Consider the following 27,969-nt stretch of genomic DNA (forward strand, 5'->3'; position numbering starts at 1 on the left):
TCCACTAAAAACTGGGAGCATGGACCAGGTGCACCGTTAGGGTAAACGTCCTCTTCTTGTTTAGAAACACCTGCCGATTTGCTCATAAAAAGTCAAGTCCGGTGTAGACGAAAGAGAGAAGAAAGGAAAACTATGATCCGTTGAACAAATCAGTTTTCATGGTGCAGATGGATACACAGTAATGATCCAAGGGTTCATGATGGCGACCATAAAACTTCTGTAGTGATGACGTCAATCTTGCAGCAACATAACCCTGTTCCAGAACTCTTATTGTAAGTAGTCTAGCACGATAAAAGAAAGTCTGCATATTTATGGCAAGTTCTGACATTACGTATGAGTTGTGATATGAAACTCCATACGCAGGTGCTGAAGGGATATTGACACAGATGAAAGGAGAGTGAGTTGACAATTCTAAATGAAAAGTCATGCATATTTGTATCTAGGTGTACAATTATTTTGGAGAAACATTGATGTATAATGTTTTTAAGTCGGGATTTTATCTGAGTATGATGAACAGAAGTATAAAGTGTTGAAAAATCATAGGTTTTAATGCTATAATATTCTGGTAATATCCTTGAATTGAGGGATTCCAGAAGACCTTTCAAGTTTTTCCGGATCCACATTGAGTTAATACCACTACGGGAGTAACAAGTGTTGTGGTAGGACTAGAGAGCCTCTTGACAATGTAGTCGCCTTTAATGAAAGAGCTTACATAAAGTAATTGAACCTTTGGGTGGCGCTGATTCAGCAGAACTAGCCATTCATTCTAGACAAAATTTGAAAACAGAGATAATATTTTAATCTGATCAAGATATAGAGATGATGGATTCCTTTAATATGAAGGACCAATTGAGCAAGTACGTATTTTTGTTTTTATTTAGCTAGCAATAGCCACAGATACCTAAAATGTACACAGTCTGAAATAACAGAGATTTCCCAGTACCTGACGATGGATCAAGTTAATGTTCGGTAATTGTGTTGCTTCCCTTCATCAGTAAATAATACAATACAAACAACAAAAATCAACAGTTAATTGGACGGTAAATTGCACATGTGTTATATTAACGTTTGGTAAAATAGCAGTCACATGTGTTATATATCACAGTTAGATTAACGTTTGGTAAAATAGCAGTCACATGTGTTATATATCACAGTTAGATTAACGTTTGGTAAAATAGCAGTCACATGTGTTATATATCACAGTTAGATTAACGTTTGGTAAAATAGCAGTCACATGTGTTATATATCACAGGTAGATTAACGTTTGGTAAAATAGCAGTCACATGTGTTATGGAAGTTATTTTTCTTTTATACTATAATTTTGTTTTCATTTATACCTGTTAAGTAAACTTTAGAACTGCTTTTTATTTACTTTGTGCACGATATAAATCCAAGAAAGAGGGTGAAGTTATAAAAGCTGGTTCGTGTCAGCTATCATTAATTAATTTCGGATTTTTACTGATTAGTTCTTCAGACTTTTATTGAATATTTCTTTGGATTTATCTTTGTCTTCATATTTTCTTATTTTTTATGATCTGTTACTAGTAACCTTTGGTCTTCTTATCCGATGTGGCAATGCACAAGAAAGATAGGCTAAAACTTTGGCATAAGAAAAATCAATGATTTAACAGACCCGAAACCAGATATGTTTTAATAACACAAAAAAGACAACTGTATTCTTGGATCAAGCGTATCTGCCTCGAGTGGAGAGAATGGAAATCCACTGGCCTTTGCATCATCCAGACTTTTAGAGTACATCCGGGGTGTATCTCTTGTGAGTTTGATGACCCCAGAACATGATCTGTACTTTTTGGCTTCAAGGTCTAAGCAGTATGCAAAACAGTGGTTTCCAAGCTTGTCTGTTACGCTTATAAATGACATGCTGTCTCCAAGAGCTGGATCACGAACTCCAACAAATGCATATACCCACTGTGGAACGCATGCGTCGTTGATTACGTAGTTCCGGTATTTACCGTGGTATGACATACCATGTGATTCTACGATTGCAACTGATTTCTTACAAACATCAATATCTTTTTTCTGGTATTCACATCCAGCTATATACTGTTTGCGAATTGACTTGTGAACGGCGTCGCGGAAGACGACTTTGACAGGTACAAACACCATAGATTCGAGATTTTCTTTACCTGAAATTATCTTAAATTCGTCCTTAGGAGCCGATAAATGATTCGTCTCTATTTTTTTGAGAGGCTTGAAAACAAGTCGCTTGGGTTCGTTTTCTTGAATTGAGTAACATTTGTTTGTTACATTATTGCATTTCAAATATGGAGAATTTAGACAATCCGGACATGTTGCGTATTCCTCATATTTGTAAATGTTTCTAGGGAAGTAATCGCTATATCCATCAATATTTTTGAACGGGAAGAAATGATCCATTAACCGTCTGGGTCTATGCAACCTTTCATCGATGATGACGTAGTCTTCTTGTGGATCTAGACCTTTATTCCTTAGTTTGCTGCAAAACTTCTCCCATACAGAGTCAATAAAAGCATGATGGAACCAGAAGCATATGTCTTGGGAACTTGTGTTAAAATCGTTCATTTGGCCTCCAATATATGCATGAACGCCATTATGGAGAGATTCAACATTACTATCGTCGTCAGCGGTTGGGGTAGTGATTTGTACATGATAATGTTTGGATAATACCTTATCAAAGGCAGCAGTACTTATTAATTCACCTTCCTGTGCGCTGTTTCTACGAAGAGGAATATTTCTGATTGTTTTCCAACCAGCGAATGGACCTGTCACCACTGGTCCTTTCGTGTTTCCGAAGAACTCCTTTGTAAACATTATTGATTTTTCAGGGTGTTTCATGTTATGGTCCAATCTAGAATCCCAGTAACACAATGTTACATTAGGGTTTACCTTCCTCAGCAATTCTTCGAAGCTGTAGACAAACAATTAGCTATATTTTATTGAAAGCAAGAACCTATTTATGAAAATTCATATTTGTATTATTATATCATCAATGATAATCAATTACTAGTATGTTGACAAGTATCGTAAAATGCACTTGAAAGTCAGTAGCGATTCCACCAAATTGATTTTAACTTACACAGTGTAAATCTTGTAACAATATAATTTTCAGAATCCTAGATGTTCTTAAAGACTAAGACTACTCCAATGTTAACAATCGTAAGTTATATCGACCTAAATATATCAGATTTTACAATTAATGTCAAATCACGCCTTTAACTTTCTTTCCTATATTGGAATCACCATGTATAATGACACTGTAGCAAGTGAAAGTAAACAAAGATTCTTATGAATGTGACAAAAAAAAACATTTACTATATTTTCACTGACTAAAACATGAATTAAGGCTTTCGTCTAGTTTTATTATATATGTACGTGCAACGGGCGTAAAGGTGAAATAAAGAAAAAGCTTTGAGACAAAGAAAATATTTTAAAAATGCAAAGATAAAACAGAAGACAAGCTTTTAGTCATCTTACACGAGAATAAATATTCTGTGCCACCCGAAGAAGTTTGGACCAAAATGTATGGAATTGACAGCTTCGTTTGTGTGGTAATCAGCAAAGTTGTCATACACATTAGGGGCAAAGGTCTGAAATTGAAATAAAGTTAGGTTTTTAGATTTAAAGGAACGGAATTATATATATAAACATTGACACAAGGTAATATCTAAACTTGTTTTATTGGATTTGGTTTTTGTTTAATTTTGCTATATAAGTTTGTGTGTGTGTGTGTGTGTGTGTGTGTGTGTGTGTGTGTGTGTGTGTGTGTGTGTGTGTGTGTGTGTGTGTGTGTGTGTGTGTGTTACAGTTTTTAGTATTTTGAACTTTTAGCAATATGAAATATCACGTAGTTGTTTAGAAGTACGTAACAATGCAAGTCATTATAAGTATGTTTTATTAGAGGTAACGAGAAGAACGTCATATGCATAAACATTGTGATGCCGAAAAATCTTATTGGGGGGGGAATCTTTGGAACAAAAATAAATGTTCCATATTGTGGAAAACATTAACTCATCCATTGAAAAAAATTAAAAATTAAAATCGTGATTCTATATTTGTCCAATTACTTAACAATGCAGATTTTCAAATGAAAACATTTATTTTGGTTGCTGCTAATATATAGTTTTATCCGACATCCAATGCCTTCCTCTTTCGGGTTACGAAATAGTCGATGCCTTAGATAGTGATCATTTAATTAATTCTGTACTTTTTAGGTTTTGCAGTATCAAACATAATCAACGACTTTTATCTGTAGTAAAATATGAGGCCTAAGTGCCGTTTTCATTGTCAAAATGTAATGAAACTTCGATTTTGTAATTTTTATTTATGAGACAACATCCAATAAACGTATACTGATTATGTTTTTTTGATAGGCTTCAAACCAGATTCGAATTCGATAGAGGTACCTTACTTTTCTCTGTGTTGATTGAAAATCTTGTATTATTTGACATATTTTGATCCAACCTCTTTTTACACTTGTAATGTTAATATGACCAAATTGAAATTCCACCGAGTACACTCAATATCATTTTTCGGTAAAGTTCCCTTTATTTATACATACACACATATAAAATGTTTACATCATAAAATTCAATTCTAGTGTAATTAGTCTTTGAGATTCTATGGTCCTTTTCTCCAAAAATTGTAAGTGTGTTGAATTAGTCGTAAGTTATGACGTCATAGTAAATCAAAGTACCTGTATGGGATAAACTTCCCATTTTATGGGGTATGGGGCAATGGGGCAAAGGGGGATGGGGCAATAGGGAATGGGGGATGGGGCAATGGGGAATGTGGTATAGGGAATGGGGTAAATGAATAGGGTAATGGGGACGGGGCGAGGGAATAATTTTGATTGGTCAATCAAACAAATTGTTCTGTCTTTTTCCGCTAACAACGTACCTATCATAATTCTATGGCAGTAATTAAAATATTTTTTTAAACAAACTTGTTTTAAAGTATTTTTTAATTATTACAGATGTCGCAGTTCATTATTCATTGACATTTCTTTTTATATTAACCGGAAGTACATTTGTACAATATTTAATTTCTGGTTGTTATAGATTCGAAATATTCACCGCTCACACGATTTCTAAACGTAAATCATTTTGGAAAATTTATACTGAGATAATTTTGTGTCGGAGACACTCGTATGATTTTAATATTGACCAATTAAACACATTGAGCAAGAATAACAAGATCATTTAAAAAAAATAAAATGCTGATTTGTTTCAATTGGCAGAAATATTTTATTCGTTGCAACCTCGAAAAGGATAATACTATTGCAATTGTTTTAATATTTCATTTACAAGAATTTTATACCTTTTTATATTATTGAAATTAAAACTGTTCGCATCCTTACAATCTGCACAAATATGTCATTTTTGAGTAATTTAACTGAAATCAATATGTCACAGCCAAACATAAGATACTTTTTTTTGACAATTTTAACATTTTAAACAATAATATAAGACCATTAAGGATATTTTAAGTGTTCGCAGACATTTAATTTGCAAAAAATATCTCATTTTCAAGAATTTGGTCTGAAATATATGCATCACATCCATCAACATAATAATGATATCGACAAATTTAACATTTTTACAACAATTTTAGACCAATAGGTATATTAAAAGTGTTCGAACACATACACTTTGCAAAAATATGTCATTTTGAAGATTTTTGAAAGAAATATGAGTGTCGCAACCACCAACGGGATACAAATATTGCCAGCTTTAATAGTTTTAACAATAATGTTGGACCATTATAGAAATTAAAATTGTTCGCATCCTTACAATCTGAGGAAATATGTCATTTTTGAGAAATTTGATTGAAATAAATGTATCACATCCACATATATGATGTTTGGTTTCACAATTTTAACACTTTACAGATTGATTAAGACCATTAAGGTAAATTTATGAGTTCGCACTCATTTAATTTCCAAAAATATCTAATTTTCAAGAATTTGGTTTGAAATATATGTATCACAGCCATCAACAAAAATCTTATCCTGACAATTTTAACATTTTTAAGAATAATTTTAGAAATCAAATTCATTCACAATTTATATATATATCTATAGTTTCAGAATATTTTGCATGATTATTTCTCATGCAGCCCGGAGTGGCGATAATACATGTAAACAATGCAAATATCGTGTAATTTCTGTAATTCTCGAACTCGTCGACGAGATTCTAAAATCAATATTGATTGCACAAAATGTTCTAAATCCTAATGCATTATATGTGTTTGATAAAACATTTTACTTTACTTGATTTCTTTTCGGAATGGCAAAAGGCATTGAACAACGGGAAATAAGTTGATGCAATGTCGGTTGCAGCAATGGGGAATGGGGCTATAGGGAATAGGATATGGGGAATGGGGGGTGGGGATATGGGGAATGGGGTATGGGGCAAGTGGGAAGTTTTTCCCATACAGGGATTGTAACTTACGACTAATTTTACTCTTACGATTTTTCTTACGTGAAAAGGGTTCCTGATTAAATAGCTGTAAACACTGTCATGCCTATATTTCTGTATTTCTGTTATTTGTTTTGTCTTCTGTTGTTTTATAGTTTATCTGTTATGGTTATTGCCCCGTGATTTTATTTTCTCTTTCTTACCGCCATATGCTAAGCTAATACTCTAACTGTTGCTCCCTTCATTTACTGGCCGTTATAAACAACTCATATAGATGCTATATTACGTCAATGTATTGAAATTTCTAAGTGAAAGACCTTACTATGAATAGAGAAAAGGGCAATATCGGGAACATTGTTAAACATGTGCATGTCGGATTTTTATAAAATTAATTTCTTTGTTTTTCAAACATCCTTACAGAACAATATTAGAAAAACGCACTTTTTTCTGATACTTCTATTGCCAATATTGATTAATATTTTTGCAGAGGACGCTTACCCTACCGGTGCACCTGGTCCATGCTCCCATATTTTAGTGAGTCTGTGTTGCTTATTTACTTTTGTTACTTTATATGATTTTAGTTACTTTATTTTCTTTGTTGTGTTTGTCTGTTTTCCATGTCTGGTCTCTGTCCCTGGATTATATTATTTTGATTACCGCTATAACCTTGGTTCCCTTGATTACTCTTTGCATACTTTTTTTTTGGTTTGTTTGTTTTTGTTGTTGTTATTGTTTTGTTTTGTTTTTGTTCTTCTTGTTTGTTTTGTTCGTTTAGCTTTTGTTTTTGTTTTGTTTTGTTTTTGTTCTTCTTGTTTGTTTTGTTTGTTTAGCTTTTGTTTTTGTTTTTGTTTTGTTTTCGTTTTTGTTTGTTTGTTTCTTTTTCTTTGGTTTCTTTTTGTTATTATGTAACTTAATTGTTATCTTCAGGTTAAATCTGCAAAAAACATTTCATCATCACATTTTATTGTGTTTTTGTTACAGAACAAAGTTCATTTTATAATGTAATTTAAGTAGTATATTTTTATTTGTTCTCTGATGTGACACATACGGATCCGTGACTTTGTTTGTACGTCCGCCTATTCGTCACATATTGGTATGGAACATTTTTTAAAAATATATATACAATAGATTGCTACATTGAAACTCTTGAAAAATTTTGAAATTCTTAGATGACAAAATATTACAGTGAGAGTAAACTACGTTTTGTTAACTCCCGCAATACTGGGCTGAAATTTAATTTCAAAAGCCAATTTGACTAAGGTGATTTCATACACGCCTATTGCCATGTTGGTCACTACAAATTCATTTGATAGCTAATGCGTGTATATGCATGCTGAAAGTTTCTTGTGTTGCACGTCTATTATCACGTGCATTGTTTTGTCGACAAAGTTCTCCTTGTTTTCACCTATCATATGACTTGTTTTCAAAGAGCTATTTTTGAAAAAAATTAAAATACCTAAAAATGTTTTAACGTCTTTTCAAACTTTTAGCAACAGTTACGCCCTATAAGTTTATACCATCACACTCACTTTATCCTTCTTCAGCTTGTTTATGGCATCACACAGAGCGTGCCATTCATCTCTTGGGATTGCTCGACATTCACGCCGGATACGTTTCGTGGGATGCCAGTAAAAATCCTGTCTTAGTCGCAACTGTAATTTAGGACCAGAATCCGGAATCCAATCCGGGTTATCGAATTTAGACCGTATACATGTGTATAATTCTGATCTTTCTACATACTGACAATCTGCTATTTCACCAGGGAATCCCTCTGATATAACCTTTGACATGGTGACGTCATATTGGTGGTAAAGTAGTATTACCAGTAAAGGTAATACATGATTCATATCCGGCTGAAATGTGTAAATTAAAATGCAGCTCAAATATATCAGAATTTTTATTTATTTCATCATTAAATAATGCAGGGTTTCTAAATTCTTAGTAGTGATTTTTTTATTCGGAAATTCAAATGAGGCAAAATTAAAGTAGATTTTCTATTGGAATAGTTTCAAGTACTTTCTATAGAAAAAATGAGAATCGGAATAAGGATCGTGCTAATAGTTTATTTGTTATAAGGCTGAGTACAAACATATATTTTACCTCTATAATGGGGCCATTTTGTGTCAAATTTGAATGAAATCCTTTAATGATTTCTCATATTAGCATGTGGTAATCACATAATAAGGGAAATGTCACTTAACCTCTATTTTGTAGAAGTATTAAATGATAAAATCCAGATTTAAAATATTTCCTTTGTTATGTTCTGAAGTTACCATCTGGAAAAAAACTTGGAGGAGGAATGACAAACGGATTCACTGGGCAAATGGAGGGTGTTAATGATATCAAGAAAAACATACCCAGTAGTTTGTTCTATTTGAAAAGCAGATATTTTATTATGGGAAATCTCAGGGTATAGGAGTCATGTTGCCCTTCAAAGTAAAATAGTAAGATTAAAGAATGTTACATATGTAATCCTTATAAACATGCGTGAATGTCATATATTAACAATGTGGGTCAAAACCACAGGTGCAGATGGGTATAGTTTTTTTTCAAATTGCAAGTGACTTAAACAATTATAACAGCCTGACGGGCGGCTTAAGGAGTTCACTACTTATTAAATACACTAGTACAGTGCATTTACATTTTACACGATTAAGCGAATATTATCTGAAATGTATAGATATATACAGTTAAATGACTTTTAAGTAGCCAATAGAATGCCTCTGTATGTTTTGACAATTGGTTTGTTTGTTTATTGGGGTTTAACGTCCGAGCAGCAATATTTCAGCTATATTCAGACGAATTGGCATAGCAACGGAAGCTATTGACAAGTTTTGATATAAGCTGACGACGCAAAAGAAATGTGCCCTTTCTGTAAAACTTTCAAATATAGTATTTTCCTTTGGCAAATACAGTTTTTGTTTGGGTTCAAGGTATGTTTTTTTCTGGTGATGTCTTGTTCAGGGATTTCCTTTCGTTTGCAAGTTTGGTATTTTTTTACGTTTGATGTCCATGAAATAACCTTCGCTTGCATTTTGGATAAATTTGTTACCGGTAATGTCCAGGGATTTCCTCTCCTTTGCGCGCTTGGTAATTGTGTTACCAGTCATATCCAGAAATTAACCTTCGTTAGATCTTACAGTATTTTGTTTACTGTTGATTTCCAGGTATTACCCTTGTTAGCTCTTTGGGTAATTTTGATAACGGTGATATCCAGGGTTTTGGCCTCGTTAGCTTTTATTGATAAATTTGATGCCGGTGATGTCCAGGGTTTTTGCCTCGTTAGCTCTTGAGTAATATAGTAACCGATGATGGACAGTGATTTACTCTCGTTTGCATATTCGATCATTCTGTTTCCGGCAGTACCTATATATTACTGTCGTTAGTTCTTCCGGGATTTGTTCAACAGGTGATGATCCTCGTTTGCCCGTTTGGTAATGAAATCCAGGGACTTACCTCTTCAGCTGTTTCGGTAATTTTGTTACCAGTGATGTCCAAGGATTCCCCCTTGTCAGCTCTTCCGATAATTTTATTACCAGAGATGTCCAGGGATTTACTCTCTTTAGTTCTTTCGGTTATTTTGTTACCAAAGATATCCAGCGATTTACAGTCATTTGCACGTTTGGTAATTTTGTTACCGGTGATGCCTAGGTTACTACCTTTTTGCAGGTTCGGTAATTTTGTTATCGATGATGTCCAAGGATTTCCCCTCATTTGCACGCTCGGTAATTTTTTTAATAATTATATCCAGGGATTTACCCCATTTACACGTTCGATTTATTTATAGAATAATTAACTGACATTCTTCAATATTTTAAAAGAAAATTGGGGATCACGGAACTCTTTTTGTTTTTGTAGAGCTATACTAATTAAAATTCGCCTTAAATTTCTATAAAACATCTCCATTTAGCTTCCCCTTGAAAAGGCATTTTGCCCCGTGCAGGTCCGGGTGTTAAAAGAATAGGCCGCCTGCAGCAGCCCTAAGCTTGTCGTAAAAGGCGACTAAATAGTGCTCAGAACCGGGGGCTAGGGCGTTCTGCCCACAGAGCAACTGGGTTGTGTGCCTCAGGTGGTGGAATGGAATACCCCTGGTGTGTTACATGCTGGGGTTGTCAGGCTATAATACGGAAAACCTGACCGCAAACCATAGTGGTGCACCGTGTTGGGAAAGATGCCACGTTCCTCGCACGTTAAAAACCCCTACTGTGGTATTCTCTCGGAGTAGGAACCATAGGGCTCCGCCACAGGAGGCTAAATTGCCCGACCCTACCCACCTCTCCCTATTTCTAGTGGCAATCAAAATTTGTCGACCCCATTATCCTTGTGTTCCATCCCTTTTTTCATTTCATTATCATTTCATGTTCATTTTATCATCAATTTCATGTTCATCGTCTGAATATAGCTGAAATAATGCTGCTCGGACGTTAAACCCCAACAAACAAACAAACAAACAAAAGGCATTTTAAATTGATGTATATAATTTTACCATACAAATTGTTATGTCAAAAATTCATAAAAAATTATTGAAACAAATATTTTTTACATCGTTTAATCACTCAAAGTTAAATTAAATTATATATATCTTTATCATTTTGCAATATGGCAGAAAAAATGGTCTTTGTAATAGGTACATATATTATCTGTCTTAAAAAAAACTTTCTGAATTGTTTACCCTGTAGTGGCATTCCTAAACAAGTTTCCTTGTTGTCTGACACATTTTATCGAAAAACCACTAATTTATAGAACCATATTAAAGTATTATTCCAGTTCAGTTATCATGTCATATATAACCAACATGAATAGACGATAAACTCATTTAGTAACATATTGTTACCATTAGAAAGTGTGGCAAAGAAACAATTAAAAGGGGTTTAAACCTTTGTTATTAAAAAGAACTAAAGTGATAAATAACAAAACATCACCATTAACTGTTAAAGTTATGAACATAAGTGAGAATATTCAATTATTAAAACGACCACTAATCATAAATGAAACAGATTACTGTCCATATGTCGCGTCCTCAATCTGTCTTCTGTTTCATTGTGTTAATTCATTTGAAACGAATATCATATTTTTACAAAGGTTGTTTTGTATCAATACCATAATCTTTTACAAAGATTGTTTGTATGAATACCATAATTTTTGACAAAGGTTGTTCTGTATCTAATCATTAAAGTATTGTTTGTTAGTGTTAAAACTTAATGAAACTTCAATCAATTAACTTTATTATATATATACAAATACAAGGAAACAACATCAGAATGCCAAAAGATGATTTGAAACCTCTCTAACGTACTTTTTTTTTCAAATCTTATTAAAACAAAACATAATGCTTAAAAACATTTTATTATTACGCAAGAAAAGCTGCAACATATATTTTCATATTTTGAACATATTGAAATATAAGTTCAAGATCATTCTGCAAATATACGGTTTTTTATATAAGAACACATTAAATCATATAATTACAAAACTGTTATAAATGCCATAATCTTTTCATATATGAAGTTCTATAAACAATGAAGGGTAAGAACAAAATTAGCGAACTCATTCACTCAAGCTAATCAAAAGTAGAAATGAAAAGTCAAATAGGAAAGTCCATGTACCAAATGGCAATATCAAGATATAAACTGGAACATTGGATACTACCACATTGGTCATGACTTGGTTGTTATTTAATTATTACAGATATATTTCAATGGAAACGGGCAGCATAACATTAACAGCGATCGCAATCGATAAAATCTAGTAAAAATGTACAGAAAACATCAATAATAAAAGATGAAAAAACAAGAAACTTTAAATAGTATAATTGATGTAAAGTCAATCAAAGAAGACAAGGACTTCAAAATAAGAACTCCAGTTCCTTAAGCGCGTAAAAAAAATAAGAACCCAAAATAATGAATGTCCAGTTTATCATTATACAGTGTCCCGACTTGGACAATTTTTCATTGAAGACTTGGTTGGATATCTATTCTTACCTACTGAACCTAAAACACATAACTTCATTTTGTAACATTTTGACACGTTCTTTGAACGACGAAAAAAAGGATTAAAAAAAAATTCTCTTCCAGTGACAACTGCAAGAAAATTATTATTGTTTTTTGATTGTCGAACAATGCATTTTGAAAAGTACACGCTTTTAAAATTCATTTGCATTCACGATACTCTTATTCTTAATTTTTTGTCACTTTTCATAATCGAACTGTAACGTAATCGTTAGTATTTTTTGGCAAACTCGACCAAATTTGTTACCAAATCCTTGTCATTTACAGATTATGAATGTCATTGTTATGTTGTACCTATTTACATATATATATTTAGACTAAAATCAGTTTTAAACTATATGGGGAAGTCGAGTCAAATTTAAGATAAAAATAATAACATTTACATGTTAACATTAAAGGAAATTTTACTACTTTTTTTTAATTTATGGAGAACAGTCACATAAAATATGTTTGTCAGAAATAGTAGTTCTCAATTAGAATTAGATGTGGAAAAAAACTTTCTACGCAGCATATGAGATGAAAAGCCTGTCTCTCAAGTAATGATGATGCATTGAAAGTCGGAATAGTAGCTACCAGATTTGACATTCCTTAACAAAGGATGTTTTTTTTATAAAAAAAAATCATGTGCAGGGTATATTACGGCAAATTAAATGGTAATTTAATATAATTTGAAATAAATAATCAACTCGATTGTCATATGTTTGCACTGAGAACACTACTGTCGTCAAATTCGAGGTGAAGGTCCGAAAATGACGCTGAGAAATCATTCATGTCTTTAATTTCTAGTTCTGGTGTATAAAAAACGGAAGCCAGTTTTTAAAATTATGATTATTGAAGAACGGAGTGTGGTCAATATGTAAAATTTAAGGATCGTGCGTCTTCAACCTTCTTGTCTTTGACTTGCTTTCAAGGGTATTCCGATTCATATGAATAAAAAAATAGATCGATCGGCTTGGAGATGGCACTACGAGTGCCCATAGGAATGCCGATTATCTGTTGTAAATGTGTCTCTGCAAAAGTTACATATATTGTCAAGTAAAATTCTCGCATACTGATTAAAACATGAATTGTAAGTACCAAATTGTATTTTATTGAAATGTTCATTCTTAAGTCATTTGCATATGTTTTTATTTTTTTTATGGTAATATAACATATAAAAGTATATGACGAATATGTTTTAGGTGTTTATCGAAACAAATGAACATATAATTGCAATGTCTCCTGTCTTCACGGATGGTTACTGACTGTGTATTCTACTGTAAAATGTAAACATTTAGAGGAATTTATTTTGTTTCTGGATCATTTAGAATATAATTTGATATAAATTATTATATTCTAGGAAAAGACATTATTTTCGCAGTAAGTAAAACAAGACTTTAGAAACATTTTTGCTTTGTGATAAAATTTGCATTTTACCTTACACGGGAAGTCATGTAATAAGAAAACTTAAATAGAATAATTTATTTTTGTTAATTAAATACTAGATCGCACATACATTTGGTTTTATTGTTTATCGACTCAATAGTGTCCCATAGATTCAATAGGGTGTTCTGCAGTTAATTGAAAACTTCATGATCAAGTTCGAAATAATTATAAAGGGACAGTTCCATAGTTGAATAAGTTACATGCAGCTTATTAGACAATTACATGTAATACCTGCAACTTATACTCATAAATACTTTTATGTGAGCGAATGCTTCCAAATATTTAACATCGTCAGTGACAAAATTACTTAATCATATTGAATGCTTGAAATAAAAACAAAAAAAGAACGGAAAGTATTTTCATGGTGCTAATATAAGTTTACACGTGTAAAACCGGCCGACATTTGCATTATATGTATGATTTGAAATTTTGTATTTAGTAACCACTAACATAACTAACCGTTTAAATAAATTCTGTTTTACAGGGCCGATTATCCTATTTTATGATTCTTCAATTAAAAAGTTTAAGTTGTACCAAATAGTTTTAAACGCACTTACATTGTAAGTGACTTAAATGACTATTAAAAGTTGATTTTTAGGATACAATGACAATATTTTCGTTTAATCCGGTTCCACTGATAAATTTAGAAAAAAAACGATTGAATATAATGAAAAGGTACGAACTAGTAAACTACAAACCTACAAGATCCTGTAGTTAGGACTATGTGTTATAATAGATTAAAAGAGTAGTCAAGGAAACCAAGATTCTGGCGGAAATCAAATAATGTAATCCAAGGACAAAAACAGACATGGAACACACACACACACACACACACACACACACACACACCAAAGAATATAAAATAACCGAAATGAACATACAAATTATTAAGCTTAAAGAGCTATATTTTTCAAATGAGTTGATATAATACTCGCATAACAGGTCAGTATATAAGTCGAACTTAACTCTTTAATATAATCACTGTGTACGATAACTTCATGATAAAATTCTTAACAATAAATTTTCAGCATAGGTTTCGGGAAATGTACATTAAAATAAACAAAAAAACAGGCTGCATCGAGTTGGTCATGCATTAATAATAAGTTAATTTCAGATTCCATGTATGGAAACCTATAAATATGCATGTCGACATGTTGGAAAGCTAGGATTTCCATCATGAGAGAACTGATATAGGCATGATGATAAGTAAAATTGAATTTTGCTAAAACAATTTAAAACAAATGTCTCGGTTTTCGAGATTTTTGTAAAATCTCATTGCTTGTTTTTATATATATAATAATTTAAAAATGTCATTTTTTTTAAATCTTCATGCTAAAAGTAATCAGTCGTACAACTGGTTGTTCGTTTTAAACAAAAGTCTTTATTGTAATTCAGTGCAGTCTATGTGTAGTTTTCCCAATAACTAATAACTCTTATCTTCACTTTACGAAAAGATCCAATATATATTTTTGGGATGAAAGGGTTAATTGTTCAATGCTTAATTTTGAAAACAGAAATAAGGTAGAATTGTTTGGGTCTTTTTTTTTTCGTTGCTGTTACAGTATGTTGGGAATTAATATTCGCTTAGCTAAATAAACCTCGTCTTTCGCGTCTATCGTTATTGTTTCCGATTTTGTTTTAACTCTGAATAGTTTTCATTTTGATCTTGAATAAATATTTTATAAATATCTTTATTACGCAATCAGATTTCCTTTATATTCTTTACGCATGACATTTTATAGGTAAATCATCTGGTCGAGACAAAGTAATACCTACAATAATGATATCATTTGGACGAGTGGAGCACGTATGCAGGACTGGATTAAGCAACAATATTACATAGTTAATAGACAACTGCACAATGCACAAATATGATTATGGACAATTTAACGTTAAATATGTAAAATATAATCTTGCTAAAACAGTTCTTTTGTACTGTGATATGCATGTATTGAACCGTTTTTTCCTGAAATACGGTATTAAACACCCACAAAACAGTGCAAATTTTTATGACGGTACATGAGCAAGTTTCAATTTGTCTGTTTTACTTTTCTAGTCATCGCTGTACTTTACAAACCACTTATTGGAACTAAAACAGGACTATAGATATTGTGCAGCCTTTTTGTTGTATTATGTAGAAACAAAATTAACTTAAATAAAGAACAAAAATACTACTACGTCCTATCAATAGTTTCGTAATAGTACAGAGGGTATTCATTGCGTAATGCAAATCTTGCATCCCGATCTAAGAATAAACATAGAATTATCATTTTTATACAAACAATATAATAAAGGTAAAGAACTGATTATAGAAAGATAAGAATTAAAGAGCTAGATACTGCAACAAAATAATAAAGCTTAAACCTGGCAACTGTAAGTACAATGTTTACCTAAACGCTAGGAATACAAAACAATAATACCGGTAACTTTGTGTCAACCCGATATACCACATCTAAACAAGCTGTTGATGCCTTTCAAATAAACATTACATATACTTTTATTAAAAACAAGGTTAATTTATTTACCTTGTTAAATATTAACAATTAAACTTTGAATAAGGGATTACCAAGTAAATACCCACACAATTTTGCCCTCGTGTAACCTTTTTTGTGTACTCAGGACCTTTTTTTAAATTGATTGTTAAGTTTTGCAATTTCATGTTCGACCATCATCCTTCATTCTCAAAGATACTAAGATTCAAAATATTAGAAGAAGATGCACACAATCTTGAATTTGCTTTATTTAAATACCATTTGATATTGCATGATTGTTTTCAGCATTAGGGAACGTTGCAAATTGAAAGGAATCGTTTATGTGTAGTTTTATTTTTCGCTCCTAAGTTCTGCTGAGAATAAGGGTAGCAATAAAATTACCAAACAGTAATCTGATCCATCATCAAGTCAGGTCAAAAACAAATCCGACAAACTGGATATTACATAACCGGAATAGCTGGTACCGCAATGGTCATGACTTAGTACAGGCGTTTCAAACGAAAGGGTGGGTTAAATCGAGGTTTCGCAGCGCGCCAAACCTGTCTCTTCCATTGCGGCGTAAATATGCCGGTGGTGATTAAATAGCATTTGCATGCTTTAGTGTCATAATTGGTAAGTTAGTGGTCATATCAGTTCAAAGAGTAATTCACAAAAAGCTTTTATTACTCATATTAAGAAATTGAGTATTTTTTTCAACCAAGGACTGATATCTGAAAAGAATTAGGTAAGATACTTTTTGGGACCATTTCCTAAAATCCATCATTTAGATTTCAATTGATAAACGAATCAATTGATTAGAGATGAATGGTAAGTAAGGAAGAAGATTTTATATATGATATCCTTAAAATGGACATTTATATTTATAAACATAAAAATTATATATTCATCCATAGGGGAATAAAAGTTCATTTCTTATTCAATGAACAAACAACATAATTTAATGGTTAATTTATTGCATACGCCACTGTTCTAAATAATTCTGATTTACCAAAGACACACATACAATATGTCGTTGCTCATGCTCATTATAATATAGTATGATCTACGATATTATTGAAATATTAGGGGGAAATGAGGTCACCTTCAAAGTATGATCGCTTCAAGTGCGTCACCTGATAGATTAATTCCACTGCAATTTTCGATTTCCGAATGGACAATTATTTTATTTGAATGTAAATGTGTGTTTTTTTTTTGTACCAATTGATATTTAAAATGGACATTTATTAAAACAAAAAGTACATGTATATTATCCTAGATTGTTTGTGCTGAATGTTTTTGTTTCAAACAAATTGGCAAAAATGATTAAGATCCAATATGTTGTGTTTACATTTTAGAGAGTAATCAAGGGAACCAAGGTTATAGCGGTAATCAAAAGAATGTAATCCAGGGACAAAAACAGGACATGGAAAACAGACATATATAACAAAGAATATAAAGTAAATAAAGTCAAACATACAAAGTAACAAAACCAAATGAGCAACTGGGACTCCACTAAAAACTGGGAAAGTTTCATGGCTCTGCCAGTTCATGTATTATTTAATGTCCCTCCGATTTTATATTATGGATTCGGTAATTATTTCATTGTCTTCATGTTTTAAAACCATGCATAAGCAAACTCAACAATAAATTTACAGAACTGATAAAATCTTGTCGATAGACAAAAGGAGTAGTCAAAAGGAACATCCGTATAACAGATGGCAATATATGGGTAAAAACCAGAAAGGTCAGAAACCACCTCATGGTCATGAGTAAGTACAGGTATTTCAGATATGAAAAGTGGGTTATACTAAGTATTGTATTGAGCTTAACCTCCCGCTTCTGTTAAAGTTCATTATTTCCGGTATATTTCAACACAAATGGGCAGCATAAATTGCCATCAGTCAAAACTGGTAAATTCAGTAATCAACAGACAGTTTCCTGTATGTGTTGTGTTTTATTAATGATTACCTATGTATTGATCTTTGCCAAGACACATATATCATATTCTCAACTTCATAGGTATTATTTTTTTTATATTTTTTATGCATGACAGCTTTCCATAGTATTTCTTTCGTTAACAATTTCTCGCCAAATCAATTACATTTTTCTTAACATTTACTTACGTGAGCTACCGACACGAACATTTTCTGTAAAAATCTAATTTTTAAGTATCAATATTTGTATGGGCATAATAGAGTTTATGTTACAAAAAACACCACGAAGAGGGACAGGACAAGGACTTCTTTTTTGACAGGTTTTTAGCCCATATATAACTTCTTTATTTTGTTTTATTTTAAATTTTAAATACATAGTATGTAACAGATATGACTATGATTGCAGTAATTTCTCAATGTGTTCTATAATGCAATCTTTTTAAACATATGCTTTGTTAACCTTTTATAAACATTTATAATTAATGAATAACAAACAAAGGACGGACATAGACAAACGCAACAAATTTGGCAATGTTGAAGTCCAAACACTTTCTAATTTAACTTTTGCAAATCCCCAAATCGCCATTGTTAGAGTTAACGTATTATATTATACACCAAACTGTGCGGAATTAAATTGGAAAAACAAATATAATAATTTTATCGCTCCAATGGAACGAAACTTTCCAACTGGAAATTTGTTTTCCAATTGGAAAAAGTGAATTTCCAACAGGAAAACTGGTTTTCTCATTGGAAAGTCAATATTCCAATTGGAAATCAAGTTTTCCTATTGGAATAAATTTTCTGCCCCGTGCAGGTTCGGGTCTCAAAAGAATAGGCCTGCAGCAGCACTAAGCTTGTCGTAAAAGGCGACTAAATAGTGCTCAGAAACCTAGCCGGGGGCTAGGTGCTCTGCCCACAGGGCAATTGGGATGTGTGCCCCAGGTGGTGGAATGGTGTACCCCTGGCGTGTTACATGCTGGGGTTGTCAGGCTATAATATGGAAAACCTGACCGCAAACCATAGTGGTGCACCGTGTTGGGAAAGATGCCACGTACCTCGCTCATTAAAGAACCCTGCTGTGGTATTCGATAGGAGTAGGAACCTTTGCGATCCGCCACAGTAGGCTAAATTGCCCGACTCTACCCATCCTTCCCTTTTTTAGTGGCAATCCAAATTTGTCCTCCCTATTATCCCTGTGTCCCATTCTTTTCATTTAATCACCATCGTCATCATTTCATGTTCATCGGTTAAATATAGTGAAATTTTGCTGCTCGGGCGTTAAACCCCAACAATCAATCAATGAATCACGGAATAAATTTTCCCATTTTTCTTTTTTTCAAAATTTAAAGAATATGTTTACTATCTTCACAATGAAATTATTATATTTGTTTGTTTGTTTGTTTGTTTGTTGGGGTTTAACGTCCGAGCAGCAATATTTCAGCTATATTCAGACGATGAAAATGAAATGGATGATAAAATGAACTTTAAAAAAAAAGGATGGGACACAAGGACAATAGGGTCGACAAACTTTGATTGCCACTGGAAAAAGGGGGGATGGGTAAGGTCGGGCAATTTAGCCTCCTGCGGCGGAGCGCAAAGGTCCCTACTCCTATCGAATACCACAGCAGGGTTCTTAAACGTGCGAGGAACGTGGCATTTTTCCCAACACGGTGCATCACTATGGTTTGCGGTCAGGTTTTCCGTATAATAGCCTGACAACCCCAGCATGTAACATGCCAGGGGTACCCCATTCCACCACCTGGGTCACACATCCCGGTTGCTCTGTGGGCAGAGCGCCTAGCCCCCGGCTAGGTTTCTGAGCACTATTTAGTAGCTTTTTACGACAAGCTTAGCGCTGCTGCATGCCTATTCTTTGAACACCCGGAATTATATTTGTTTTTCCACTTTAAATCCGCATAGTTTGGTGTATAATATAATATGTTAACTCTAAAAATGGCAATTTTGGGGATTTGCAAAAATTTGAATTGCAAATTTTAATAAGAAAGAGTTTAAACACATAATATACATGTTCATATGTTTCAAATGTAAGCCATACGCAACTAATATGACATCTGTATTGAATCAACGTGTCAGTATCTCTTAAATTTGATATAAAATATTACTTAGAAATATAAGTGTAATGACTGAAATTTTAGCATGAAAAGCAATAAAAAAAAAACATGTAATAGTATAGTGATTAGAGAATATATTTATATTTCTTTTGGGTGATTACTACCATATAATGAAAAATGAAGTAATGGTTATGACATATGATATGAAACTTTACTCACAATTAGTTGTGAAGAGGTAAAATCGAAATAAGAAGAACAAGTAAGTGCAATCTACATTTATGAAATCTCCGATTATTTATTTCTTAACTGTAACATGAAGACTTTGCCATATGTTAATTGTCCAATATTACGCTGCCAGTGATTTAGTTCTGTTTTCCCTTATATTCTTTTGAATAGTGATCACTGAATATTTGTTAAATAGATTTATGAACTCATGTTTCAAGTGTGTGTATCGCCTAATTTCCTTTTTACTGTCATTGTTTAGATAATCTTTTATTTTAATAGGATGATAATTAATTTATTGGTATTCAGAAAGAATAATGTGGAATAATTTGTGTCATGCGACCAAAACTATGGACTGCTGCGGATATTATTCCCTTTTGTTATCTTACGAATAGTGGAATAGTGGATTCACAAACAATGGGCTAAATATTTACAATAGGATAAATAGTAAAATTTGGGTCAACAAGTCTTTATTTTGATATTTGTGATAGAAATTAGTTATGAGTTTCAAAGTATCGCGTTATATTAAAATTGCATTCTGTACAAGACTTAGAACAATAAGATTGAATAAGAAAGCTTTAATTAGATGAGCTACTTAGTAACTAGTTTTGTGTAAAAATTAAAAATTATCTTCAAAGTAAAAAGGGCGATTTAGATTTATGAAATCTAAAACACTTCAGCAAATTGAGGACGAGTTAAAACACAAACCATCAGGAATATAGGCAAAGAAATACCTAAGTGTGAAAAATGGTGCCTTTCAGATACACCAAAAAACAAAAGTATATGGCCTGAACGAGAAAACAAAGACGATCTACTTAAACAATTTGAAAACGGAATACAAAAAATTACATGTAAATATTAAAGATTCAGAAAACAAGACATAACACAATAAAAAAGAAGCTAAAGCACTGTTTTAAACAGAAATAAATGTTCTTGTCCCATTAAGAGTAATACATTCATATTATACACACTGTCTCTTTAAGTTACTAAATGATACATTACTTAGATATTTTAGTACTTGATAAGTCCTTTATAACTCTCTGATCACATCAGGTTTGACATTGGTAGTTATTCTAAAATTCAAACGTTTAAATAGACAAAATTGAATTGTATCATTTGATTATATTTTTCCTTTAATCCACCAAATTACATTTTAAAGGATAAATAACAGGTACTTACAACTGTAAATCAGGTGCTTTATGTGTGTTTAATACGTTTCATTACAATCTGTATGATGTGGAAAAAGGATCGATACATATCAGATGTTACGTCTTGTTTCTACTCTATGCCCTATGTAAAGTTAAATTTATTCTAGCAGAAAACATACAAATACGTATTTTTGGTTGCTTTAACATATTTTTCCATACATGTTCATACCGTATTCAAGAACTACACCTACCTAAAATGTGTAATCTTTGATTAAGCATTCCTTGAATAAATGACTCAAAAACAATATGAACTAAATCTTCTATTACAATTTCTTTAATTTATTGTGTTACGTCATGTTTTCCCATATTCATATTCAGTTTTGTATTTGTAATGTATTTTATTCGGTTCACTTTATCATGTATGTAGATCTTATTTGTTCCTTTGCTTCACGCTCAGGTCATGTACATTGTATACAATTCGCTGTTCATGTGTATCTTGATGTATTGAGGCTTCATTCATTGAAGACCAATGGGTGGAATTAGGCCGACATTCTCATCCCAGTGGCGTTTGTTGTCTCTTTGACATATACACCATATCTATTCTCGTTATATTTGGTTTTTTCACGCCTCGGTATTCTGATATTTCATATCGATATTTGACGATTTATATAGGTTTATATAAATATATAAATGGCCATACAGACACAGTAACGTCATACGTGCAAAGTAAATTTAGAAAGACGTAAATACTCACATTGTATTTAACATCTTCTGTATAAGTTTTTGCTAAACATCTGCGCCTCTGTCTATAAAATTGATAAATTGATGTTGACAGTTTTCTTCTTACTCATCTTTACTGTTTATTTCTTTATTTTTATTGTTTGTTCTCATTTATTTGTTGTATAGCTTTTGTTTTTTTATTCAATTAAAAAATTCGTTTTTTTAATGATTTGTTCATTTCTATATAAATACTCATTTGCATAAATACATACGTGTGTATATATATATATATATATATATATATATATATATATGCAGACAATCTTTATATCTTGTAAATAAACATCTGCTACGAGCAAGTTTACAACATGTACAGAGCCCTGTATCCTAAAATGGGACAGCTATCTATGGGCAACAAGAAATCCAAAATATGATAAAAATGATAAATATCCTTGTAGGTAGAATAATTTCTACACCGGTTAAACAAATAGTCAAAGAGTAATCAAAGGAACGAAGGTTCTAGCGGAAATCAAAAGAATGTAATTCAGGGACGAAGACCAGACATGGAAAACAGACACACACAACAAAGAACATTAAGTAAATAAAATAATGCATACAAAGTCACAAAAGCAAATGAGCAGCTCGGACTCCACTAAAAACTGGGAGCATGGACCTGTTGCACCGGTAGGGTAAGCGTCCTCTGCTTTTCTAGAAACACCCGCCGAGTTGCTCATAAAACGTCAAGTCCGGGGTAGACGAAAGAGGAAAGGAAAACTATGACACAATGAACAAATCAGTTTTCATGGTGCAGATGGATAGACCGTAACGATCCACGAGTTCATGGTGCGACCATAAAACTTCTGTAGTGACGACTTCAAATTTGTAGCAAGATAACCCGGTTCAAGTAGCCTAATTGTAAGAAGTCTAGCGTGATAAAAAAAAGTCTGTTTAGTTACGGCAAGCCCTGGCATAACGTATGAGCTGTGATATGAAAACTCCATACGCAGGTGCTGAAGGAATGTTGCCACAGATGGAAGGAAAGTTGACAATTTTGAATGAAAAGTCATCAAGTTTGACGTAAAGTATGGTCAATAGTTTTCCTTTACCATCGATCTCTAAGTGTAGGTCAAGATATAGATATGAGACTGACTTCACAGTGTCAAAAATATAAGAAAGAGGACATTTTTATTATTTTATCCGCCCGAACGAAAATCAATTTACAATCATTCTGGGTACATGGGTCAAACTTTCAACGAAGTTTCTGATATTTGGTTATTATTTCAAATACATATAGTTCGCCAACAACCACAAAATATTCCACACGCTGTAACATTTTAATAAAATGACTACACCCGACGGCTGATTGTAAGGATTTGAAGATGGCTGAATTAAGCTGCAGAAAAAAGGTTCATTTTTTTTAAATATGACAGCAGTGTATTGAGAGTTAATGTTCATCTTTACTTACATTCATTATTTAAGATACGCTGTCTTTGTTAATGTAATATACAGTGAAACCTGTCTAAACCGAACACCTTTTGGACTTTAAAATGGATTGGTTTAAACAGGTATTCAGGATATCCAGTTTAAAATTTCATTTAAATTGATACGAAGGGACTTCAAAAAGTGTCTGGAATAGACAAGTTGAAAGTTTAATTAACAATTTCAATAGATATCTTCATTATATAATTCCTCATTATCTTATATGACGGTAATGCAGTAGACTTGTCATATATGTAATATTTGCGTATGTCCAATGGAACACAAATGTGAAATATACAGAAGTGGTAAGTGCATTTCCGTCCAAGAAAGGGTTAAGCAGACCTATGAATCTGTCTATACAGTGTTCATTAGAAGTGAATTTTGACAGAACATACAAATGGCAAGACAACTTTTCTTAAACCTGCTGATACCTAAATAAACTTTAAACAATATATATTGTAAGAGTGCCATATGTGATTTTGACAGATTTCTCTTTATCGTAAGTCGTAAACGCTTTTTTCTCTCTCTTCTTTCAAATCGTTTTATTTCAATCAGCCTGGTAAGTCGATATTTAAGTTTCAGGATGAATTGAGATACTATTTCCTGTATCAAAAAACCATACACTAACCCTATGTCATGACTGCATTGAATGATAAATTACTTAACTGCTTATGAATAATGATAATGGTAATAGTTATAACAACTTGGGGCTACATCTGTTCTAATATGATAGATAAATACATTGTTTACATGTACAATTGACATAGTTGTTGTTGACATTGTAAGAAAATCAATGGTGAAGGGGTGATAATTGGTCTTATTGACCTAAAATTCAACTGAAAATTAATGTGTGAAATAATTGAATTGTGAATTTGGAGACTTGAATCCATCGCAAATGAGAAACAAAAATATTTCTGATATTTCTTGCATTGAAAGGACATAAAAAATGCTCGAAGTTTGCCAATATTCAGATATTCTGGTCAAATTTTGTACTTTTTGGTCACTTTCTGCTCATATTTTTGTCAAGGAAATGATGTCTACACAAAAGAAACAACTTTTTACTTAGTAAATGCATTCATTGTTACATTGTTAATCATATGTGACAATATTAAGTTGTTTCTTTGGTGTGTACATAGTTTTCCGGATGAAAATATGTCCGAAAATTTACAATTCTCAGCAGGTTTTGCTAAATGACTTAAAAAATAAGGCACCATTATGACAATGAACTAAGGTCACAAATTTGTATTTTTCCTTATATTTATATATTATGTTATGTTTTTCGTGTTACTACAAAAAAGTTGATATTTTTAGACAATATTTACAGCTTAATGCCCCTACACCTTGAAGGTGATAGTAGCTTATGAATATTTCGACTGAATCTTTACCTATGCAATGCATACTTCAAAAACAATTAAAGAATATTGATTATTTGTGTCAATATTGTATTTTTGTGTTACAAAAATACCACTCTCGACTTTTTCCCGTAACAGAAATATATTATACCTATCAAAAATATATCGTAAAATATTGTACATATTTTTAAAGATTAAGGGTTGAAATATGCAACGGCTGTTTAAATATCAATATAAGTAATACATTTACAGGAACATCAAAGTAGTTTTATTTTTATCTTAACCAATATAATTGATTTAAAAGTTATAAGTAAGATATTTCGAATGTAAAGTGAGCAGGTTTATGACCAGAGAAGCATTCCGTGTATGTAATGGCTAATTTGACAACATCAAACAACAGAAACATAAAATGTTATATTAAATGCAAAACTTCCTTTGTAACGTATTTGACATTGTTTTTCTTTTCTAGGTATCAAGCTATGCAATGTCATGAATATTCACAAATCGAAATGTAATTGGCGAATCAAGCATTCAATTGTTGCCCTTCGTTGGAATCTACATAAATTTTAAACAAATTATAAGAAAAGATGAAACGATGATGAGTAACTTATAAATTCTATTTTATTGCTATGTTTGATAAAACCTAGTGTTCTCTGGAAGAAAATAAGATAAATGGAATTACTTCAAAATCTTGTGAATAAAAAGTATGTAATATAACCTAGGTCCTTTAATTTCAAATATCGACATATTAATGAGACATCGTGATTAAAAATTCTAAATTTTGCAAATGGCCACCTGAACAAGAAATGAATCGACTACCGGCACAGCTTCTTCTGTGCCATTTCTATATCTTTATCTGTAATTTGATAACAGTAGTCATCTTACATTACATCTGGTTGAGAAATATTCTGGTTTTGACAAAAAAGACTATTTTAATAGACATATCATCAATAAATCTTCTGTACTGTTTTGACTACTGATTTTTCCTGGTGGTGTTTTTGTGCTGACTGTTTGAATTGCAATATACCGGAAACAGTCAACTGTGATGGAAGTTAAGGATACTATAAAAAAAAAAAAAACACCTTGTGTGATCCACAATTTTCATCGGAATACCTGAACACAGTCTGAACCATTGAAGCTTTTTCCCTTGATATAACAAAATGTTATATGGATTTTATGTGATTATCCATTATTTCAAAGACTACCTCAAGGTGTCTCATTTTTAACACAACTTTATATCAGTGTTTTGAATCAGATTCTCAGTCAGTCGTTTTTCTCCTTAAAATATCATTCTTGCATTTTCGATTTCATAACAGCCATTTCAATGTTTCGATAAGTTTAACAGTATGAGTTTTCTAATGAGCCAGTACAAAAGATGTGTCGTAAAATGGAAACAATGAATAATATGTATTTTTGTTTTCATTTGTGTCTTTAGTCTTGGGCCTTTTTTATTTTTTATTTTTTATTTATTTATTTATTTATTTTTGCTCGCAATGTAAGTCTTACAACGTGGTACATGATGGAAATTCTTTTACAAAAACAAATGTTGCTCATGTCATCTGTTTACGTCAATTAAACTATGTACAACTTCACTCAAGATAAATAAATGTTAAATTCGCGTTTGTTACGAAGAACACGAACCAATTTGCGTTTGCGATATAAAATGTAATCTTAAGCAAAGGTTTCAGTTTAATTACACATTCAATAAAATTATGGCCAAACACAATATTATGATTCATTGGTGTTTTGCCGCCTTACATTTAAACCTTGGTTAACAAAATCTAAAGAACTCACGAATGTTGCTATGTTGTCATTGTACATATCATTGTGTTGTGTAATAAACCAGAATCTTGAATTTTATTGCACAAACAAAAGACCTTTTCAAACTTTCAACATTCTCTGGAAAACATGTTATTCTTGAAAGAAATTCGATGAGCGGTACTTAGGAAAACATAACTGTACTTACCATAAAGGCTGAAAACTCTACCATAGTGTCTAATTGTGTTATTATAGTTAAGACTTCTGTTTATGGCGTTAAATGTGAAAGTCTTTGATCTAAGAAGAAAGGACTTAATCGCTGCAATAAAAGTATACAAGGTATTTTTCACATTACAACTGATTTAATGTAATCCAACATTTGTTGGAAAGAAATACTGGAAAATCAATTTGCTTAACGTGTAGTACGTGACTGTTGGAATTTATGTGGGATGCTTATCAAGAAAGTGACATTCCTCCTTCTTCCCCTTCTTCCGTGTGTTTTTATGGGAACACGTCGATTTTTTAAATCTTTTTGCTTTCAATGGATTAATGTTGTATATTGTCTTTTGAACCACACACGCGTGCAATTAATCAAATAAAAGGTGAGTTAACCCTGGTCTGGAGGCCCACTAAACCTCCCACTATCATTACGGTTCATTATTTCCAGTATATTAAAGCACATATGAACAGCATAAAATTGTCACTAGTCAAAATCGGTAAAATCAGTAGTCAAAATAGTACAGAAATTATGAACAATAATTAAATGAAAATTAGAGGAAGTTGATTTGATTTATTCTCCTGCATAATCTTTTTTCTCATTTTTTTTTCAAAATAATATGTGTGTATATTAAAGAAGATATACGTTGAAGAACTTGTTGAAAAAACATATTCACATCGACCAGGGGAAGTCTATTTGTTAGACCATAAATAGATACAGGGTGTGCGTTTACGCTGTAGACTAGAC

At 32.1% G+C, this 27,969-nt stretch overlaps 1 protein-coding gene across 4 annotated transcripts; it reads right to left on the reverse strand.

Moving 5' to 3' along the window:
• Positions 1 to 1,623: 1,623 nt before the first annotated feature.
• LOC148609115 (hemocyanin A-type, units Ode to Odg-like) lies at positions 1,624 to 27,362 on the reverse strand. Of its 4 annotated transcripts, none has more exons than XM_088541137.1 (6): positions 27,214 to 27,362; positions 22,451 to 22,502; positions 21,551 to 21,621; positions 7,946 to 8,269; positions 3,475 to 3,587; positions 1,624 to 2,908 (listed from the first exon to the last, which is right to left on the reverse strand). In XM_088541137.1, the coding sequence occupies exons 4-6, from the start codon at positions 8,261 to 8,263 to the stop codon at positions 1,651 to 1,653; spliced, it is 1,689 nt and encodes a 562-aa protein (XP_088397263.1). In that variant the 5' UTR covers positions 8,264 to 8,269; positions 21,551 to 21,621; positions 22,451 to 22,502; positions 27,214 to 27,362; the 3' UTR covers positions 1,624 to 1,650. The 4 variants fall into 4 exon arrangements, with proteins under 4 accessions (XP_088397263.1, XP_088397262.1, XP_088397264.1 ...); XM_088541136.1 differs by lacking the exon at positions 21,551 to 21,621 and adding an exon at positions 21,728 to 21,838; XM_088541138.1 differs by lacking the exons at positions 21,551 to 21,621; positions 22,451 to 22,502 and adding an exon at positions 8,774 to 8,845 and having other exon boundaries at positions 27,214 to 27,232.
• Between the last annotated feature and the right edge of the window lie 607 nt (positions 27,363 to 27,969).

Source organism: Perna viridis, chromosome 8 (genome assembly GCF_037379345.1).
Source record: "Perna viridis isolate PV_CMFRI_1.1 ecotype Kerala chromosome 8, ASM3737934v1, whole genome shotgun sequence".
Classification (NCBI taxonomy): domain Eukaryota; kingdom Metazoa; phylum Mollusca; class Bivalvia; order Mytilida; family Mytilidae; genus Perna; species Perna viridis.

What these genes read in the sequence shown, in the direction of transcription:
- LOC148609115 (XM_088541135.1), bottom strand. Translation starts at nt 27,237, where the DNA reads ATGGTAGAGTTTTCAGCCTTTATG. An exon ending in TAGAGTTTTCAGCCTTTATG is followed by an intron (nt 8,270 to 27,213) that starts GTAAGTACAGTT and finishes TACACATTTCAG; the next exon opens with CCGGATATGAATCATGTATT. An exon ending in ACAAGCTGAAGAAGGATAAA is followed by an intron (nt 3,588 to 7,945) that starts GTGAGTGTGATG and finishes TTTCAATTTCAG; the next exon opens with ACCTTTGCCCCTAATGTGTA.